Genomic DNA, 21,943 nt, shown 5'->3' on the forward strand with positions numbered 1-21,943 from the left:
TATGCAGAACCTGATGCTTAATATAGCTCTCTATGAATAATGTTATGGCTGTTTGATGTGTTGAAAAGTCCATGTTCAGACCCTCAGTCATTTTCTTTCAGTATTAGACCACCTTTTTAGCATTTTTGATTGTGAGGGGGAAGAAAAAAGGGCATTAAAATGTCCCTCTAGAAAGTCCTATGTAGAATTGGGTATGTTGTGAAGCAATGGAAGAGAAGGATGTGGTGTCAAATCATGGGCACAGCAAATCTTGGCAGAGTTTTAAAGAAGTTTTTCAACAACAGTTGCTGTCATGAGTGGCACCTGCTACATAAACAGGTGACATTTCAGTGCTTTCCACACTTGGTAGCATCTGTAAATGACTTGGATAGTCTCAGCTTTTAAAATATTTCCTCTGCACTGTCTTGGTATGCTGTATCAACCCAGATCTGTGTCCATCTCCTTGCTTCTGCAACATTTGGCATTCCTAGCTGAAAGCTTTCACCATAATGTGTCCAGTTTAGAGACAAGCTCCCCCCACTTATCAAGTAGAAATTAATACAGATGGATTCACTGCTTAAAAGCATACTAGTCATAGACAGAAAATGCCCTGCCATTTGTCATCAATTGTGGCTGACAAATGACATAAAGAAAAAAACACTTCTGGTCATGTCTGTCAAATCCTGCCCACACTTGTACAAGTAGATAGTGATCATAAAAATACCTTCCTGATTTTTTTATTAAGAAATTGGAGGAAATGAAGAGAAAGAGGATTTTTTTTAAATTAACATCAGTAACTAAAAAAAAAAAAAAAAAAAAAAAAAAAAGTATTAGCCATGCAACAAATGCATCAGAAGTATTTCTGTTGGTATGAATACCCTTTGCCAGGTATATGAACAGAACTCATCAGAGCTGATCTCATTCTTGTGTCTGTTTCTGACACAGCTCCCTGTCCTTTGCAGCGAAGTTTGGCTGTTTAGCATGTGGAATTGTTTTGGAGAAAGACTATAGCCTGCAAAATATTCTCCACTTCTTACTCATGGACCTGGCTCTCTCCTTAACACCAGTCATGGAGACATGCAGGGTTAAGTCTGTGCTAGGAGGTTTGTGTTAAAGCAGTACCATTTTTACACAATGGAACCGTCATTATTTTAGGTCTTTTGACCTAAAACAAACCCCTGTTTCTTCAAAGTTCCTGCAAATCTCTCAAGATCACTGGGATAGAGGGCACAGAGACCTGGGAGAAGGGCTACCCCCTGGACACATGACCCAGATCTAGCCTGGTTATGACCTTGGGCACAGTGTGTGTCTGATAAGCCAGTTTCTGCACCCAGGTAATGACAGGCACATGTACAAACCTGGGCTGGACAGCAGCCCAGCAGAGAGGGATCTGGGGTTCGTGGTGAGCAGCAGCTCAGTAGGAGTCAGCAGTGAGCCCTGGCAGACACGAGGGCAAAGGCCATCCCAGGGTGCATCAAACAGCATCACCAACTGGGCAAAAAAGGGAGCATTGATACACTTTTTCCATAGGTCAGGATCAGCCTGATCCAAAGTAATGTTTTGTTTTCTCTCCTCTCTGCACAGGTATGGTCTATTTGTTCAGGTGGCTGTGATGTATCTGTAGGTTCTGAATTATGTGATTCCTTCTAATAGTTGCAGATTTTGGGCCTTTATGCTAGATTTGGTACTGCAGTGCTACTGTATCAAACAAACAGTTGTTACAAAATATTTTGCTCCCTGGCCTAAGTCAGAGAGTCCTGTGGTAAGTCTGGGTGCAAGGCAAAACTGATGTGATTTGCTCTTCTACCTTGAGCTGAACAGTCTTGTGGTACGCTCGGGTGCAAGGAAACAGAACAAAACCACCAACATCAACATTGAAATTCTCTGCCAGGTGACTGAACAATAGTGAGTTTCTGTTTCAGGAGAGCACATTAAGGTGTTTTGTCCTTAATGTATCTATTAATATTTGGTTTATAGCCTACATTTAGCAGATCTGGGATGCATGACTGCACCACTCACAATGCACAGAGGATCTGTAACTGCCCAGAACTCTTTTTCCCAGTATAAAGTACTAATCTCTGATTCATTAAAAATATTTCCTACAAAAACGGCAATTTCAGAAATGATCTAATTACTTCCCATTAGAGTAAATTAACTTTAATTCCTACCTCAGTTAGGGAATTTCAGTTTCTGCACCTTTTTTCCTACTAGCCATATCATCTTGGTTGCCATGTTGAATGCTAAAAATAACAGGGAATGCTACTTGCCTTTGCTACCTTGCTCTATACTAGTTTGAGAATGAGGCTGCCTAAGTAAAAAAGCCATATCTCAAATTGTACCCAGATATATTTGGAAGCTATTGCAGGGTAGGAGATGCCTTGTTCAGTGATCAAGTGCACTGCGCACAGCCTGCAGTCCAAAACTGCAGTCCTGATAAGATGAATCAGAGCTCAGTTTTGTCAGAGGTATTTCTGTCAGCAATACACATTTGTCTCACCTGGAGATCCCTACAACTGGGGCTGTCTACATACCTCATCCCTCCCGAAGGACAGACTGACTTGGCAGGCTCATGATGTCATCAAGATTACCTCATCATAAGCTTTCCAGTAACCCAATGTACAGAAAGGTTCTTCACAAGAATAATTGAGGCCAGGAGAAGTATTAGGAGAAGATTTGCCTTCATAAATGCTCCCTTGAGAATTGTTAATATTTTCCCCTCCGTGAAAGTATTGGGAATATACTGTAACTGTAGACACGAAATTCTCTCATCAGGCTTTTGTCAGCCAAATGCAGATTTCTGAGTTGTAGTCTAAGAATTTCCATCTAAGTCAAACTTTAACAAATGAGATACTGCAAAACACATTCATACAATCTATCAATAAATCAATCAATCACATTTATGTATATCTGATATAGGTTAGTGGTTTTGTGGCTTTTTAGTATCTTTGTGACTATCAATCTTTCCTGAATTCAAATAACTGTAAACAAAAGGAGGAACTTCCATATAATAATAGATATTCATTTGGTAGCAAATAGATTTGGTAGCAAAAAAAATAATAGATATTCATTTGAAAGCAAAAAGAAAAAAAACAACACCAAAACCCCCAAAAACAAAACAAAACAAAAAAAAACAAAACAAAAATCTCCCCCTCACAACCCTGATACCAAACTGTCCTTAGAAGACAGAATATCCAACTAAAACCACAACTACTCTTATCATCAGGCATATTTACTTCCTGGCCATCTGTGCTGCAAAGTGACCGCAGGGGAAGATGCTAGGCCAGAGAAAGCAGTGATGCCACCTATCATACTGATGGCATTCAGGGAACAGTAATCCCTAAGTCAAACTTCAATTAATTTTCTTCATTGAAGATAATTTTTTTCAAGATCTGAACCCATCTATCTTTCATTGAATTGTTGAAGTTAGATCAGTAACAATGTTTGGACATAGCCAAACCCTTCACTTAAGGGTAAAAACAAAAATAATTTTAGACACAATGTGTGAAAGGATAACTTTCCATATATGTGGATTACTTGTTATAATTACTTGGAGTTTGATTTATTTAGTAAGTAATAACATTTCCCAAGTGTATTTTTTTCTGCTTTAAACACTTGAATGTAAACAAAGAGTTATTTGTGTACATCTAAACCAAGTAAATCAAGTATTCTTATTTGGTATAGTTCAGTATACATAAGGCTGAACTGCCTGTTAGCTTACAGTGCAGGAGGCAATGCACAAGGAATTTGGATACCAAGATTAGGTATTCAGCATTTAGGGCATAACTGACCTTATAGTATATAACTATTCTAAGTTCATCTTTGGAATAAGTTCAGTTATTGTTTCAATTTAAGTGCTTATCTGCAAAGTGTACTTCAGATGCACTCTGAAGAACATATAACATGTATCTGTTATAATGGTTTTCTGTGTACAGCACAGTACAGTGCCCTTAAGCAACCAAGAAGGGTGTTATTTCAGGAAAACCAAACCTGACATTACATTCAGTAATGTCACAAAACAATAATTAAGGTGTGAATTTTCCATGTTACTCTTGAAGAAAAGTGCTTGAAGGAGATTTATTTTAGCTAAAAAAAAAAAAATCTAAATTAAAAAAACAAAAAGAGAGACAAGGAAATCTGCAAAAGTACTCAGTTCCTTTCCTTCCTCTGGAATTGTATTTTCAGAGCACTTGATCAACTGCTTTTCCTTCCAGCTCTATATCATTTACAGAGACTGAGTTCAACAAAAACTATATAATTATTCTGAAATTTTAGTATTTTCAGTATAAGGGTTCAGTTCCTATCTTGTCCTTCAATTGGTTTCTCATCAGGGATTTGTGAGACTGACACCCTGCTGTTGGAAAATTCATAAACTCTTGCGCTGGCCAGTTTGGACAGAACAGTGTGTTGCCATGGTGGTTGGTTCAGACAATAGAAATTAGTGTTCAGCTCAGACTTAGTGTCTTTAGAGCAAGAAAAGCTTATCTATTAAGCTGTGTATCTCTAAAGGGATCATATTCTGCAGTCAAGTCATAATTCATACGCTATTTTTTCCTCGGCCTAATAGCCCATTGTTTGTATCTTTGTGATTGCAGTGCTCTTTAGGCTTCTGTATTATGGTTCATGGGCAGTGTCAGTTGCCCATTTCATTGGAAAGCCCATTAAAAGATTCAGAACCAAAATAAGCAGAAATAGTTCTCCTTCTGCTTGTCCTTTTTTATGGCAATCATTTCAGACAAAAGGTCTTAAAATCCCCACATTTCTGGAAAACAGCAGTGAGGTCTTAACCACATGGCTCTTTCTTCTAGTTTTGTGGGTTTTTTAAAACTTTTCCTTCAGCTGCTATGCATTGCTGAGAAATCACTTTGAGATATTGTCATTTGGTATCTGAGTTTACTTCATCAGGATTTGATGAAAGCATTCTTTATGCATAATCCAACCACATAGTCCCAGATGGTTACTGTGAGGTCATTTGAATACCATGGAATCAAACTTATTAATACTATTCCAAGTAATTTTTAGAATTTTCCTGATGTTGCATGTAATCATACTTCTTGAGTCACCTTTTCCATAGGTGAAGTATGGCAGGTCTTGTGTTAAGCACATTTACATTTTAAGAATTGTGTTGTTTTTGTTCCTGTAAGAAAGAAACAGATAAAGTTGGTACAAGACCTATTTTTTGTTCCAGTTAATTTGTTCTTTCAAGTCTGACACAAATTTCCTCAACTCCATGGCTTAAGATAATGGTCAGCTGATGTATTCATGCAGCATTGAGCTGTGAAGAGATAATCTTGAGAACAACAGGGCTGTCAGCTCTGCTTGCTGCAGTGCTGGATTGCTAGCACCAGGCTGCTTCTGGTTTTGGAGCTAGTGGCTACTCTGTTTGCTCAGGCAACTCTGAAATCTTTTCCAGTATATTCTACAAATGCATCCACACCAGAACTACTACTTACCTTTGTGCCTTCATTGATTGCTGTTGGAGGCTGTCTTCTTTCCTTTAATAGTAAAGAAGTTTTCACAAAGAATACATTTCGGTGATGGTCAGATGACTGCCATGCTGGCAAAGAGCAGAACAGGGCCTTCACTCATCTTGAGGGAACTACAAAACCTTGCTGTAGATCATGGAAACACAGAATGTTCTGGGTTGGAAGAGACCTTTAAGATCATCCATTTCCAACCTCTGGCCATGGTCAGGGACACCTTCCACTAGACTAAGTTGCTCAAGACCCCATCCAATTTTGCCTTGATGGCATCCAGAGCTGGAGCATCCACAGTTTCTGTGCCTCACCACCCTCACAGTAAAGAAATCTCTTCAGAGGTTCTTATCTACAGCTACTCTTCCGTTTGAATCTATTCTCTCTTGTCCTGTCTCTACAGGCTCTTGTAAAAGCCCCTCTCCACATTTCTTGTAGGCTTCCTTTAGGCCACAATTAGGACACCATGAAGCCTTCCCTTTTCCAGGCTGAACAATTCCAATTCTCTCAGCCTTTCTTTGTAGGGAGGTGCACCATCCCTCTGATAATCTTGATGGTCTCCACTGTATTCACTCCAACAGATTCATGTCCTCCCTGTGCTGGTGCCCCAGAGCTGGTGCAGCCCTGCAGGTGGGCTCTGAGCAGAGCAGAGGGGCAGAATCCCCTCCCTGGCCCTGCTGCCCACCATTGGATGCAGCCCAGGACACGTTTGGCTCTCTGGGCTGTGGGAGCACACTGACAGCTCATGGCCATCCTAAGAGGAATAACTGGTGCTGGTCCTAAGAGGAATAACTGCTTCCTCTTCTTAGCCTTGGAAAGGGTAGGTACAAGTAATACTTGCTTCAAAAACTGACTGCAGCATCTGTCCTGATTTTCATCTGTTAAATATTTTTATCCTTGTATGTATGTTTGTGGTGCCTCATCAAAAAGCAACAATGCCTACTGTGCAAATGCATCGAATTCATCACACTCTAGAAAAAGAATCACTGTTACAGCTGCAAGCACTCTCTTCTCTATATAAAAATCAACAAGGGCATAGCATTTTTATTGATTTTAATATGAATAGCATTAATGATATAGAATTTGTAGCATTAATATTATCAACTCTATAATTATTATTAAAGTATTGGCATTTTGGAATGCTTTCAGTATATTTTTAATCTTAAAATTCTATGTGATAAAGCATGAAAGCTCCTGTAATTCACAACAATATAAATGCAGAGCCATATATTTTGCTGATGGCATTGATTCCTATCTGCTGATGCTGTGGACTACTCATTGCAGTTGAAGTTGTTACACCAAAATGTCTAGACAAGTAACATACTAAGGGCATATCTACTTTATTTCCAGCTTTTATAGCTTGCTGTCACATTATTGTATTTCACTGTATCAGGTCTGTCTCAAATTTCTGCTGAACAGGTATCTCTGAGAAGCAAGTCTTTACATTTGTGTGGTACCTGCAGTTGTGTGATGGTCCTGAATTTGATAGAAATTCATTTTGAACTCAGCTAGTAAAAGTTGTGTGTTGACACAATTTGTGCTTTTAGACTGTCTGAAACATAAATTAAGCATTAGCTGCTGCAGTATTTTGTCCACAAGTTTCCTACTCAAAACTTTGGATGGTGTTCAGTAATTCTGATGGTTCCGTATTTTTTTCCTATGCTGCTGGATGGACTTAAGAATTTTGATTTAGGCATTATCAATGTGGAAAGAAACTCAGTGTATTTCATTTAGACTGATCCTAATATTAATTAGGATGGAAGAGGAGTGAATAGATAGATAGTCAGACAAATGTTTTTAAAACAAAAATTTCTGTAGCAGAATATATATATATATATATATATATATATATATATATATGTATGTATGTATATATACACACATATCCACCTACCTGGTTTGGAGGCAAAATTAGGTATTTGTGTAGCTATACCTGTGGTTCCTACCTACAACTAATCACAGGCATCCACAAAGTTGAAGATTTTTTTGCACTTTGACTGCTAAACCTCCTCCCCCAAAATTCAATTAAAGACACACATAAAATCCTCCAGCAAGGGTGTTTTATCCTAAAAGGTAATAAATTTCACAGCAGAAAATTGGCATAGGTGTTGATTATAACTGGCTTTTTTCTCCTCCAGGAGAGATTTATGGTTGGCTATAGCAATAAATTCAATTAGAGACTGCTCTCAGATGCTGCAGCTCAGTATCATATAAAAGTATAAGGTAACCTGTATGACCAGCTCAGGCACTGGGGAAGTGTAAGGTCAGTAAGTTAAGTGTACCAGGATAAATCTGTATCTGGTATCTGGCAGCCAAGTTGGCTCTCTTTCTTTCCATGGGAGACAACATAGACATGACTGTGTTGAAATCTTTCTAGGATTGTAACGTGATCTGGTACCAAACTTTTGGTCACATCTATGCTGGCAAGACCAAGCACCTTCGAGGACTACTGGAATTATTTGCTGGTGTAGAGATGTCAATTCACACTGTGCTAGAATGTGCTTTTCTGCTAAGCAAAGTATTTATTGTATCAATAATTTTAGGCTGTTTTTAGGTAATTTGGACCTCTCAATTTTCTGAACAAGTTGTCATTGTCAAAAATCTTAGAAGATACATTTGTTTTCCAAGCATGTGTCAGTACCAAGAAAAGTAACATATCAAGGGGGCAACATAATAAAGGACAATCTTTGAGAGACCAAGTCTAGAAATAGAATGGAGTCTGAGAAAGTGTGTCACTCACTAATTATGGAGAGGCTGTCTCCTAAAGTCATAATTAGCTTTCTATTACTTTCTATTATAACGTATTTTTCCTTTATCGTTCCTCAAGGCAATTGAAGCTGCTCAAATAACTTGAAATACTTTTCATGTGTGATTTTTTTCTAATGACATTTTAGAGGAACTGGTATAAGCTACCCTTATCTTCTATAGGTACACACACAGTGCTTGGGTCTCTTGAGCCTGGCTTTCCACTGCAGCCAAAAAGCTTCCCTTAGTGCTCCCCTCCAACTGCAACCCATTATGCAGCTGGGCTGCAATCCTTTTGCTCTCTTTGAAATCATTCACATCTGGGAAAATGGGGCTGGATTTGCAAGGCTCTTTGCTTCTGTCTTTATTATTTAAGTATAACTTAAGGGTAGACTTTTCTTTTGTTTATAAGGTAGATATACATCTCAGCATCCACAGAAAGAGAAATTTATATTGAGGCAACTTAAAAACATTATGTTAACTTAAATTCTTCATAATGCTTATCACAGTAAATATGCATTCAGGAGTCATACATTTCAACATTTTTTTTAATGAGTAGGTAAAATCCTTAAGTATTGAAAAAACCCTAGTATCTAAGCTACAGATTCTACTTCCCTTTCTTTCACACAATTTGTATTTCAGTATCATGCTTACGTCTAATTAATATTTTGCAATTTAGCCACAGTTGGTTTTCTTTCTGGGTCAGGAAGGAATGTCTGTGCATTGCTGTTTGAAGGGGGACATAGGCAACTGCACATTATGAAAAGACTTTCCAACACTGTCAGAGGCTCAGAGAAGGATTTACATTTGCACAGATGCAGAACAATAATTGAACACCATTGTCAGGACTCCCAGCTCTCTAAAACTCATCTTCCTTGGGTAATAACTTAATAGTGAAGTATGTTGTTTTCTGCAGCTTGACAGCACACACCTTGCCTCACTTGTACACTGTTCTGGTGCTACAGAAATTCAGTGGAAATAGTTCCCAAAGGTAGCATAGGGTAGATGTTGACCTATATAGCTTGGGACTGGGGATTAGCTGGGAAGAGTTTGAATCCTCCCAGTGAAAAGTCAGTGCAAACTAGTTAACCTCTTCCCCTAGCTGCAAGCCATTTGAATAGAGGGGCAAAATCCTTCTCCATGAAATCTCTGCCCAGCCTGTTACTTTCCTTGATGGCATAGTTTTATATCCAGACTGTAATATCTAGTGTAGAGGAATATATATCCTAGAACAGTTGCCAGTTTTACTGGTTTTGGCTGGGATAGAGTTAATTTTCTTCCTAGTAGCTGGTACAGCATTGTGGTTTTGAATTTAGTATGAGAATAATGTTGATAACTTGCTGATGTTGCTTGTTGCTGCTTACTCTAAATCAAGGTTTTTCAGTTTTCTGTGCTTTGACAGCAAGGAGCGGCACAAGAAACTGGGAGGGAACAGAGCCAGGGCAGCTAAGCCCAAAGGGGTTGAAGGAATGTTCTAGACCATAGAATGTCAGGCTGACTGTATAAACTGGGATGTACTGGCCATGAGGGATGGATCTCTGCTCAGGGATGGGCTGGGCATTGATCAGTGTGTGGTAAGCAATTGTTTTGTGCATCACTTTTCTTTCTCGGATATTATTTCTGGCTCTCTTTTTGTTGTATTTCTTTGCATTGCCATTACTTCACTCTTATTAATATTAATGATAGCATTTTCACTTATTAAGCTGTTCTTATCTCAACCCACAGATTTTACCTTTTTCCCTGGTTCTGCTCCCCATCCCACTGGGAGAGAGTGAGCAGCTGCTGGGTGCTTAGTTGCCAGCTGGCATTAAGCCATGGCACCCATTCAGTCCAGCATGCTTGCATCTCTGCGTGTTTGTCACCGAGCTGACTGCATGGTATTAAACTGGAGGAGAAGCAGGAAACCTCACTGCTCTGTGTCAGCTCTCCCTCCGTGTGCCTACAAGCAATGCATGAGGCAGTTTATAATTAGTATCATGACTCACTCCATACTGGTAACTGCAACTATGCCCTCAAAGGAAATGGCTTTTTCATACCCTTCAGCTCAACTCTTTCTGCATGAATGACCCTCCCCTTTTCCCTTGTGTTCCTTCTTCCAGAACTCCTGACCTGATGGTAAGAAGTATCTTCTAGCAGGTGGGATGAAGAAGACATGTCAGACTTTGGGCTTCACTGATACACTTCCAACTGTGCCTGCTTCCAGAAAAAAAAGAAGACAGCAGAAACATCAGCTTCCAGAATTCCATGCCTTTTCTAGAAGATAAATAGAAATCAATAGCACAAGAATATAGCCTGAATTCAGGCTAAATTAGAGAAACTGAACAAGACCTCCTTGCTTTCTGAGATCTGTTCTTGATTATAAGAGAATGAACTTCTGTGAACAAATAAGCAAGTGGCTTTAAAAGAAAACTGGAGAAGTAGCAAACGGTGATGCACAGAGACATCTTGGGCAGAAAAGGGATGGAGTAAATACCGAATTGACTTTCATATGCTTGGGCTTTCTGGTGTCCACTGAAGAGATGATAAGCAAAAAGGATTAAAAAATAACTTTCTAATTTATAAATCCAATATCTGCTTCATGTTCCTATCAAGAAGATATCAAAGAAAAAGAGACAATGGAGATCAAGGATAAGAACAGGTAAAAAAACACCAACCAAGCAAAAAAAATTTACTGTTAGGCTGGCATGTTCTTGCTCAAACATCCATGGTCAGTAATTTAAAGAAGTCTGAAACTTGGCTAGTGTTTGTATAAAATTGCTATTTTTAAAGGTGAAATTATTTTCTTAAATTACAAAATATTCTATAGGTGCCAGGTTCTGCTGCATTTGCTTATGAATCGTCTCCATGAAATTAATGAGAACTGCTTGAAAAAAACTCCTGTGTTTAAAGGGTTCATAGTCTAACTTTCAATTTACAGTCTCCATTCACTATAGCACTTTTTGTAAACAAGTGAAAGTTTCCTTCCTGTGCTTGCCTAACTCAGAATTCAACAGATTGTTTCACTGGGATGAATGTATATTCTTGCCAACACCTAAAATGCAAAGCAAGTTCTTTGTGCCAACATGTCTACACAAAGTTAATGAGATAAGTGTTTACTTGTTGTAAACACTTACAAAACATAAAGTTGTAATTAGAAATGTTCTTATTTCAGTGAGCCTGCAGGAAGAAGACAGCTTTCACCCTCAGCCTTGCAATCTGCAGAATCCCCCTTGATGTTCTTTAGTGTATAGCCTCTGTTTTTTCCTGTGTGTTAAGAAGGTGGGCTTTGCATTGTGTTAGACAGTGGTTGTTAGCAATAGCTGACTACTCTTTCAGGATCTGTTCCATTGGCTCCCTGGGTAACTCTGTGAAAACTCATGGAAGTTATATATGTCCATTGCCATTGACTGTGGGATAGAAAATCTGGGGCTTTGAATCTCTCTTTTTTTGCAGGTTAGTTAACTAGGCCCTTCTAATGCAATTCTTATACATCTGGGCATCTCTGAGGATTTTTTCACTTCTCTGTGTTTACCCAGAAGAGGATGACCTGTGTGCTTTCTTCCCCTTTTCCTCCCTTCCTCTTATTAGCCTTACATGTGACTCATGTTTCTTCTTCTGTGCCACCTGTCCTTCTGTTTTCTGAAGCATAAATTGTAGCTTGTATTTCTCTATGGAATTGTGTTATGAGCGAGACAGAACTGATACAGAGGTGGAAAAGAGCTATGATTATCTGGAAGGATATTGCTGGATATCATCCACTATCTGATGAAGAGATATTTGTAGAAGTGCTCAAAGTTGTGGTTTTTCACAATTTTTAAAACTACTTGTCTTGTATTTCCTTCTATTTTGTATTCTAAATTCTAGTTTTCTCTAAATACAAAGGACTCTGTTCACTGATGCCTAGAAAACGTTATGAAACTTTGAAGTATTATTGAATGTAATATTCAGCAAAAATAGAGATCAATAAATACTACTTAAAATGTTTAATACATGTGTAATCTGGACCATTTTAGTTAATGAGTTGATTTTCCTTAGTGGAAAGATAGTTGCTTCATTAACTCTGAAATTAAAATAGGAAAAATGTTTTAAGGTAGTATGGAAAAACCCCAGCTTTGATAACCTGATGAATCTGTGTCCTCAATGGAGGAAAAAACCCTAGGCCTGCATTAATGAAGGTGTTTAGGAGCCTACATTAGGTCCTGAAATCAATTTGCAAATTTAGGCTCTGCTCTTTTGATGTTTCAAGGTTAAAGTGGATGTTCTAAATCTGGCCCTTTTATTGGCACCAAAGGCCAAAAGAAAATACCACCAGTAATTTAACATATTGCTTATTAAAAATTGTATGCCAACAGCAGCTCTTGCAATACTGCACTCCCTCCTATTGCAATCCCTGAAGAGTAATTGAGGAGTCTATTTTTATAATTTGGTATAATATTTTGCGTAATTTGAAATGTCAAACATTTTGTACTGGTATTTTGTTATTTGTACCATCTGGAATTGAAAACTCAGCAATTCTCAGGAATTCAAATTTGTGGAGAAATGGTTACTGCTCTATAGTTGAGTTGTCTCCTCAAGGACTTCGCTTAAAGTAGTATTTTCTTAAGGGCGGATCAAAGAGGAAATTTTACTTCAGCATTTGAGATTTTGAAATTTTGTAATTTATTTTTGCCTTCTTGCTTTGCTCCTTATTTGCAAAGAAAAAACTGAAACAACTTTTATAGGTTTTTAAACTATTTTCCATTAGAATTTGCTTAGTGCCATCAAGGAACTCACTTGTACATTAAAGCAAATCCCAGAGAGATCAAAATCATTAGATGAAAATAAATATCTGTTCCTGGTCTCTGTGCCCTTAAAGGTTTTGCTCATTTCTAGTACTATTCAAAAAATCCCGTTCTGTTGATATTTGACTTTTATAAACATGTCAGCTTGAAGAAGGAATAATACTTCAGTTCATCAATGTTTGACTAAGCTATGATCCTGTAGATATTTTGCTTAGAAACTGCTAATAATGGTTTCACATGAGGGGTGCAAAGTAGGAGTATTTGTGTAAGCTCACTGCACCAATCTAAAATAAATAGTTTCATCAAATTATCCAATTTGTGTAACAGATCTGAGGAAAAATGAGACATTTGTTTGAATCAAACACTTCACATGTCATAGGTTGGGGGTTTTTTTTGGCCATTTGTACTAGATAGAATTCTAGCTAGAGAAAGATCAGATGTTTTCTGTTAGTGGAGCAATTCAAATGAAACAGAAACTGTACAGTAAGGGGTGGCTTGCCAATGACTAGCACATGTGTCATCAACAAAGGGTAGGCTTATTTTCAAACTTCTTGAAAAGAAGTTGCATTAGTAAAGCAAGGGCATAGCAAGCTCCTGGCAGTGACTATGGACCAATGCAATCTGTAATCTCTGACTGCTGGGAAATACATACAGTGCAATGTTTAAAGCATCTGTTGGTAACACTTAAAGCATTAATTTAAGAATGAAGGTCAGTGATTGTTGTGTCAAAGGAAGCTTTGCTGTAAGTTTGGTGTGCACTGTCTCAAACCCAGATGAAGTTGTTGAGTCACTGCTCCTTGCCTGCCAGCACTGCAGAATGTTACTTGCTCTGCTGGAAGCTGCTGTGCTGCAGCGGTTTTCCTCTGGCAGGAGTGACCTAGTCATGTCTGTTTCTTATCACGCCATACACCCCTTTGTAGACTCCATTCCATCTTTCTAATCACACTGGCAGGATGGAAGGGACTTGGCATCCATATTTTTTCTGGTACTGCAGTCTTATTTTAAATAATTGGAAATATAAGGTGGTTCTGCAATGCAGAATTTTCTGTCTTCAAGGAAATGTTACTGTGAAAATAGCTTTCATTTTATAAAAATAATTTAATGTTGCAGAGACTGTTAATTTTTTTAATGTTTTTTATTGCATGTCCCTTCTTGTATGGCTTATATGACTTCATTCTGAAACAATTAGATTTTATTTATAGCCACAGGAGAATTTTCCATATGTATTTTTAAATCTAAGTGCTGTTCTCCTTGGAAAAGTAGTTATAAAATTGTTAGCATAGGAAATTCTCTATATAATATTTTAAAACTCTCAAATCAGACCCCAGCCTTTTATATATATATTTTTTTAATTACCATGGGTAGTCAAAAAATTCCTTGCTGTTAAAGTCAAATGGTTTTTTTAACATTGTCATGTGAAATAATTTTTAGTAGTTTTGCATAACAAATTTGTACATGATACCTTGAAATTTTCTAGGATTACCCTAGATCTCCAAATGGATGAGATTTTAAAATTTATTTTTGATGTTGTTGTTGTTGCAAAAATCTGCAAGTTGGAATATGTACTCTTTTATTTTTTTTGTCAGTCACTGTGATTTCTGTTTCATCATTTTCTAGGATATTTTTATTTAGACATGAAGTAAAAGTAAGGGGATTAGATTTTTGAGAACAGGCATGGCTAAATTCCAATAGCTCAAGAGTCCAATTCCTTTGTCCAGAACCTTGAAAGGTTCCATTTCTGTATTACCAGTCTTCCCAATTCTTCCCTTCTACTAAAGGGTTACATACAGTTACTAAGAGTCTGTGGTACTCAAAGTGTTTTTCCTCTAATATTAATGTTAAATCATCACAGGACCTAATTTGTGAGTATTGTCATGTGATGTGGCATAGGTTGGGGAACTTCGGCCTGGCACTGATAGCAGGATGGCCCATGGCCCTGCATGTGTCCCACCACTTGAGAAGTTTCACAAGGAGACATGGCTGTTACTTGAGATAGCTTTGTTCCTCTCCAGGGGCCCATTCAAACACTTGTGCATGCTTCATAAGATGCTAAATCGCTCCTGTGATCCCTAGAAAAGAAGAACTAGATTTTGCCAATGCGGCTTGGTCGTTCACCAATGTCTGGAAAGTATTTTAGTAGCTAATATGGATGGAACTGCATTGGGTATCAACTCCTTCCATTTTGCCCAGTCACCCTCATTTGTGTCCCTTCTGCAGGTATTAAGACACACAAAGACAAACATTAAGAGATTAGAAAGCAGCCTTCTCATCCTTTTGGACATAGTAGGAAAAATTCTGTTATGAAGAACCCTGAAGAGGATGTAACAAAATGGGAAGTTAAAAGGACAAAACAATAGAAAAATGAATAAAAAATGATAGAAAAATGAACAAAGTCCTAAACCAAAGCAAGTAGAGACATCTCCTTTATGTTGAAATAGTTTTTGTATTATTTCTGGTGAAAGCATGATCAGATCAACATTATTTCCTTATGATCCTGTAGAATTCAATATACAAATATTGCTGATGAATAAAATCAGTTGTAGCCCTGGTAATCTGGTTGTAGCACTGGTACCTAACTACTTAGATACCATGTTGGATCCTGATCCACCTCATCTTCGCAGTTTTTTTAACCTTATATCAATTTTAGTGGGCTTATTTTTTTGTCTTAGCTTGATACACTTTCTGCAAAGGTTTCCTGTGTCTTTTTCCACCTTCCATAGAAACTCTGTTGCCTTTGGCTGTCACGCATCAGTTTTAGCTCCCTGTCACTGAGTAAGGTCTTAAATGTTTTTAGTTTGGTCATGATTGGAATTGAGGACCTGTTGGAATGAAGTGGGACTGTTGGCTGGAGGTCTGTAGTCCACATTTTTCCTCAAAGCAGGAGGATCAGTACTGGTTCAGGTCAATCATGTACCTCTAGACAGCTCCTTTCCTAGTGACAGGATTTTTCCTGCTGTTTCACACGAACCTCCCAAGCTAGTTTGTTGCCATTGCCCCTTGCACTACTAAGAAGAGCTCAGCTCCATGGCCTTTGAAACTGCCCTTCAGGTCTGTGTAGGATGTTACCATGCGGACCCTATAGTCTCCTCATCCTCAGACTAAACAGCCCAACTCCCCTCATATACTCTTTGTAGGTCATGTGCTTTGGGCCCCTGACCATGTCAGTAATCCTCTGCTGGGGAACAAAGCAAGCCCAAAACACCACTATGTTCTGGTCACAGTACCTTCATCTGCACTGAGTAGACTTTCCTTGATCTGGAAAGCCTGGTATCCCTGGTATCCCCCAGCTCCTTTGAAGCAGGGCTGCTGTCCAGCCCCTCACTGATGCACAGCTCATGGTCCTGGATGCAGAACTTTGTACAGGATGAACAGTGGCCTTTCTGCAGGCCCCCTCCATAAGGTTCTCCAAGTGTCCCCTCAATTCATCGGGATCACAGGCAGGCTAAGGCTCAGTCTTTCAGGAGCAAGAGCACTTTCCTTAAGTCTTGAATGGTATGAAGACTTAGCATACACCCTTTTGAGATAGGGCAGGATGTCTGACCTTTGCCAGGCTCTCTGACAGAGAGCAGAAAAGGCATGTTTCCTTCTGTGTTTTGCCTCCTTGAGAAAGAATGAAGTTTATCAGCAGTAACTATGTGTACTCCATACGGAGGTGCCTGAATGCTGTGAATTACGTGAAACACCAGCGTGCCTCCCTGCCGAAGGAGGGCTGCGCCTGCGGTACCGTCTCTAGATCTCATCCTCAGGCACAGCTCACGCTATACATGCGAAGCTGCAGCCTCTGCCTCACTCCGGGCGACCGGGCTCTCCCTCCCGAGGGCCCTGGGGACACCGGACCGCTGGGAGGCGGGAAACGCCTCCGTGTGCCGAGGCTGAGGCGCCGCCCGGGCCCCGCCGCACCTCCGCAGCCTCGACCGGCGCTCTTAGGGCGGCACTTGCCCCGCTCCCGCCTCCTCCTCCGCCTCCTCCTCCGCCTCCTCCGCGGCGCGGGCCTCCGGGCGGCGCGGCCCCACCCCTTCCCCGTGCGGGGAGCGCCGCCGGCGGGGCGAGTAGCGGTCCTTTGTGTGGGCCGGCATCGGCGGCGGGATGTGAGTGCGGGCCGGGCCGGGCCGGGCTGGGCTGGGCGGGGAGGGGAGCCTGCAGGATCGACTTCGCCGCTTCCCCTCGGAGAGCGGGACGAGCGCCCGCTCGCCCACCCATCTCTGCTCCCTGCGGTCTCCGGCGTCCGTCTCGGGCCTCCGGAGGGGGCCCAGGGGGAAGCGGGCGGGTGCCCCAGGGGGAAGCGGGCGGGCGGCGGCGGCGCGGCGAGCCTTTTCTCATCTGGTGTCTGTCGTGTCGCCGCAGGCTGGCCCGGGTGACCGTCCTCCATGACTGCCTGGGCTGCAGGACCTTCGAGCTGCCGCCGTCGGCGGCCGTGCGGGACGTGAAGAGGCGGATCGAGGCGGAGGCCGGGCTGCCTCTCGCCCAGCAGCGCCTGTGGCACCGCGGCAGAGAGGTGAGGGCCGGGCGGGGCGGCGGAACCTCCGCGGGAAGTGCCCACCCGGATGCTCCTGTGCCGTGCGTGGGCGGCGCGGTGTGTGCCTGTCCTTAGGTGTTCCTCCCGTGGGAAGCACGGAGGTCGTTTGGACGACCCTCATACCGCTCTTGATGGTGCCAGCTTTTATCATCCGAGTTTTTGTGTGTTTTTTTTTTTTCCTTTCTTTCCCTGAAGTTCTCCGTGTGTTTTACCCTAATTTCTTTGCGGAGTTGTTGGGGAGAGCAGAAATTAACCGGAGAGTGCTGATGTGTTTGTTCTGCCCTCCTGCCTTTCTGGTCAGTTTCGAGAGCAGAGTTGACATCACAGTGAGATGAAAGTGACAAGCTGAAAATTGAGGTCTGGGCACAGGAGAGAGTCGAATGAATGAATGAATGACCTTGTTCTGTTGAAGGCACCAGCCTGGTGTCAGTCTTTCAGTACTGCTTCCTGTGCTTCTAGCTGTGCTCTTGGGGACTGGGAACCTGGAGACCTGGTGGGATGGGATGAGTAGAGACAAGAAGGGGAGAGAGAGGAGGCTGGAAGTTAGTGTTAAATAGGGCAAGGGGATTTGCAAAGGTGTAGAGAAGTGAAGGCTCTAGGAAAACCTTATTGTGGCCTTTCTAAATGTAATGGGGGCTTATAAGAAAGATAGAAGGATACTTTCTGCCAAGGCCTGAAGTGATAGGACAAGGGACAATGGCTTTAAACCAAAGAAAGGTAAGCTAAGATTGGGGACAAGGAAGAAATTTTTTAGGATGAGGGTGATAAAATACCAAAACAAGTTGCTGAGAGAAGTTGTGGATTCCCCATGACTGGAAATGTTGATAATCAGGTAGGATGGAGCTTTGAGAGACCTGATATAGTTCCTGTTCATGGCAATGGTAGGAGGGGGAGTTGAACTACATGGTCTTCAAATGTCCCATTCCAACCCAAACCATTCTGTGAGACAAGGAAAGATACACATATTGGTTGTATTGCTTTGGAAGCTTTTAAGAACCTGGGCAGCATGAGTTGGCTTTGAGGGCTCAGGTTTGAAGCAAACTGCTTGTGTAGTTTATCTTTTTTTGTGTGTCCTTGATTTTGTTCTCACCAGGCCTTCCCTTTTTGGAGGACAAACTCTGTATCACTTTCTAAAATTTGCCTGGAAGCAAAGATCTGACTGCCACAGAAAACTTATCTTTTGCAGGGAACAGTCAGTAAGCAGACTGTAATTGCTGTTCTGTTTGTTTGGGGTCTTTTAAATATAATACACTAGAATATATATGGGAATATTTATTCTGTACTGTAGCAAATTTGAAAATCCTTTATAAACTTTTGAACTCCTGTTTATTGGGATCAAATGATTTTAAATGTTTTTGAATAGTAGAATATTAATCTGTGAATAATTTTTTCTATTAGAACTGTTATGTGCAATTGATAGATGTTAAGTAAAGTCCAGTATCTTTTTATTTCATGGTTCCTTACTGTAGAAACTTCCTTCCAAGTTTCTAGTGGTGTCTTGATACAAAAATCCTACCTTAGAATATTTGGTTACTGTATCCCTTTAATGCTTGGTGATAGCTTTCAGCACTCTGTGGATTGCTTTATATTTTAGTGGTTTCAGAATACTTATAACCCAATTTTACGTCTTGAGAAAGTTCAACTCAAGTACGATATTTTTGCAGTTTTACGATAAACCTGCTGTTGTTTTAATCACTATTTAAAACTGATAAAAGTAAAAAAGAACGTAAGTTTTTTTTCTTACTAATGATGTTAAATAATGATTATGTACTCTGGACTAGGGCTGTCTTTTATTAAGTGTAGTTAGATTGTAAGCATCTATGTCTGTGTAAACACCAACTGCTTTCTAGTGATTTGCTTTTACCCATCAAAGTGAGGAAGTAGTCCCAAAATCTACTACAAACTGAGACTAATATAATAATATAATTTCACATAATAATATTTTAGCCTAGTTTCTAATTAGTACAGTGGCCTTCTAAATTTGCATGTGTTGTTGTGTGCAGGATAACATGGGTCAGATATGAATCTTCTAGCAGCACTTGGTATATGAATGAGACACATCACATGAAACTAGAATTGCAACAAAATCTTTATGTGCTATGAATACGTAATAGTTTTCCCAATGGCTGCTAAGGAATGTGTTGCTTAGTTTGCCTCAGTTTCTCTGTAGTGTTTCTGGTGAGGCACTGGAGGCAGGATTAGGTGACTTTCAGTGGTCCTTGATCATGCTGTGATGGGTCTGCATGTAGAGGTAATGGGGGGTGAGGCTATCAAATTCTTCAAGGGTGTTTCTCTGACAGACTTCTGCCTCTACACAGTGTCTTTCTTGCTGCTTTGAGCTGCTATTACTTAGTTTAAGTCCCCTAGGAAACTGCATACCCAGATGTATTTGTGGAGTATACAGACTATGTACTTCCTGTATATGTTAATTTTTTTTGTGGGCATGCACCTTAGAACAATAACTGTTTTAGTTTTATGCTTCCAGAACTTCCCTGAATACAAAACTTTTTCAATTGTAGAAACAGGAGGCCATGGCTTGCTCTTAGTATGCTTCTATAGGCATTTTTTTCCACCTGATTTGTTTTGTCCTGTTATTATCAAACTGAAACTTCTGACCAAGATCTGTCTTATTTTTTTCCTTCAGTTGTCTGATGGTATCAAGATTGTGGATCTTCAGAAGTCTGAAAATCAAGTTTTTCTAGAGCTTCAGTCAAAAGGGTTGAAAGGAGGAGGTATGAAAAATATTTTCTGTTTATAAAGTGGAAGCTCAAAGCATTTTCTGATGCAATATGGAGTTAGTTGAAATTTTTATCTTCTTTAAATGGGAAGCGATTATTTTTCATGTAAGTCCTAGGTTTGTCACTTGTTCTTTTCATTCTGCTCTAGAAAAATTAAACTTCTCTTTTTAAGTGCCTTGGTGTTTATTTTTTTCCTGTGATATAATGTGTAGAATTTAGGTTATTGCTATCCTTTGGAATAAATAAGACTTGCCTTTCAGTAGTGTTGTAGCTGCCTCGTGTCATATAAAATAAGCTGGATACTTGAAAACAATTCTGATACTGAAAGGATATCTTTTCAGTAACCACCAGGTAAAAAATTATAACACTGGTAAAAATTTCTGGATTTCTTTTGTTGTTTTTAGAGTTTTTTCTTTGATAACTTGATTTTCTTTTGATTCTGTTATTTACATTTTTATTAAAAAAAACCTGAAGGCCTGTCTTTTCACATAATATCTTGATAACTGAATATCTTCAGAAATGCTCTAATTAAAATCTGTCATAATTATTTTATTTGTCTGCTAGTATTACTATTCTTCTCACAATAACTTTATTGTAAGGCAATGAAATAAATGCTAATCAGATGGCATGATGAAGAAGAAAACCCTTCTTTTCATGCAGATATTTTATTTGGTCTCATAAAATATTGTATTTCTTAGCCTGTTCAAGGCATGTATGTACTGGATTGTGGATTTTTAGTGACAGAGGGAAGTTTCTATATTAGCCAGAAGTTCATGTTCACATTCTCTGGAACCTGAAGTGGTTAGAAAACACCTATGAAAATGGACCTCATTTCTATGACCTCATGGTTCTGGTATCAAACATTTTTCTTTCTGTCATTCTTGACTGTTTGCTCTAATATTTTGCTGTGTGTAGGCTGTGGTAGATTAAATAAAAGGAGTCTTATTTTCCACCAGGCAACTATATAGAGAATAAAGTGTAGTGGCCCTAAGAAATCTTCCATGGGAAAGAGAAACTGTTGCTGTATTTTTGTGCCTAGGATTGGAGATTTTCTTAGAGATTTCACTGTAAGCAATCTATGTCTAGATAAAGTGCTTAACTTTTTCTGGCCCACAGTTCTGAGGTAAGTAAATTTAAAACATCTGAAGTCTTCAGTGTTCATTCTGGAGTCTTCCAGTTCACAGATTTTTCCTTACAGCATGTGAATCAAGAAATGCCCTGAATTTCTAACTTGGAAGTGCATGGTCAATAGGACCAAGCACATGGACTGCTGAAGTACTCTGAGGATTATCCATGTCCCCTTGTGTTCATTCATTGCTGCTATCAAATAATGCATGATCTTTTCATATGATCACGAAGTAATTCATGTTGGAAGGGACATGAGGAGGTTTTTACTTCAGCCTGCTGCTCAGAGTGTGGGCAGCTCTGAGGTCAGTCTGGGTCACTGGAGGGTTGATCTGATTGAGCTTGGAAAGAGGAGGGAGACTGCACAGATTTCTGGGCTCCTAAGTGCTTGACTGCTCTTATAGTAGAATGAGTTTCTCCTTTAAATTTGTGGTACCAGTTTTGTGTCAAATATGACTAGCTCTAATACTGAAGAAAAATCAGTTTAGCCTTTCATAGGATGTAGTAAATAATAACCTGTAGCCAGAATAATTGTTGTGACATACACAAAGCTCTGCTCTTAAAGAGAACAACGTCTATCTTCATTCCTATCACTGGAAAGTTATTTTT

General features: G+C 39.7%; 1 protein-coding gene across 3 annotated transcripts in view; it reads left to right on the plus strand.

The window, feature by feature from the left end:
• SACS (sacsin molecular chaperone) overlaps window positions 1–21,943 on the plus strand; it is a 58,033-nt gene that overhangs the window by 5,634 nt on the left and 30,456 nt on the right. For 2 of the 3 annotated variants that reach the window (XM_071434066.1, XM_071434065.1), the window contains 3 exons: window positions 10,295–10,833; window positions 17,300–17,450; window positions 20,116–20,203. In XM_071434066.1, coding sequence (XP_071290167.1) covers window positions 10,811–10,833; window positions 17,300–17,450; window positions 20,116–20,203 — 262 coding nt within the window. In that variant the 5' untranslated portion in view covers window positions 10,295–10,810. Of the gene's footprint in view, window positions 1–10,294; window positions 10,834–16,935; window positions 17,044–17,299; window positions 17,451–20,115; window positions 20,204–21,943 lie in introns of those variants that run through there. The other variant, XM_071434067.1, reaches the window with a different exon arrangement.

Source organism: Agelaius tricolor, unplaced genomic scaffold (genome assembly GCF_023055355.1).
Source record: "Agelaius tricolor isolate 1412-34295 unplaced genomic scaffold, bAgeTri1.0.p SCAF_9, whole genome shotgun sequence".
NCBI lineage: Eukaryota > Metazoa > Chordata > Aves > Passeriformes > Icteridae > Agelaius > Agelaius tricolor.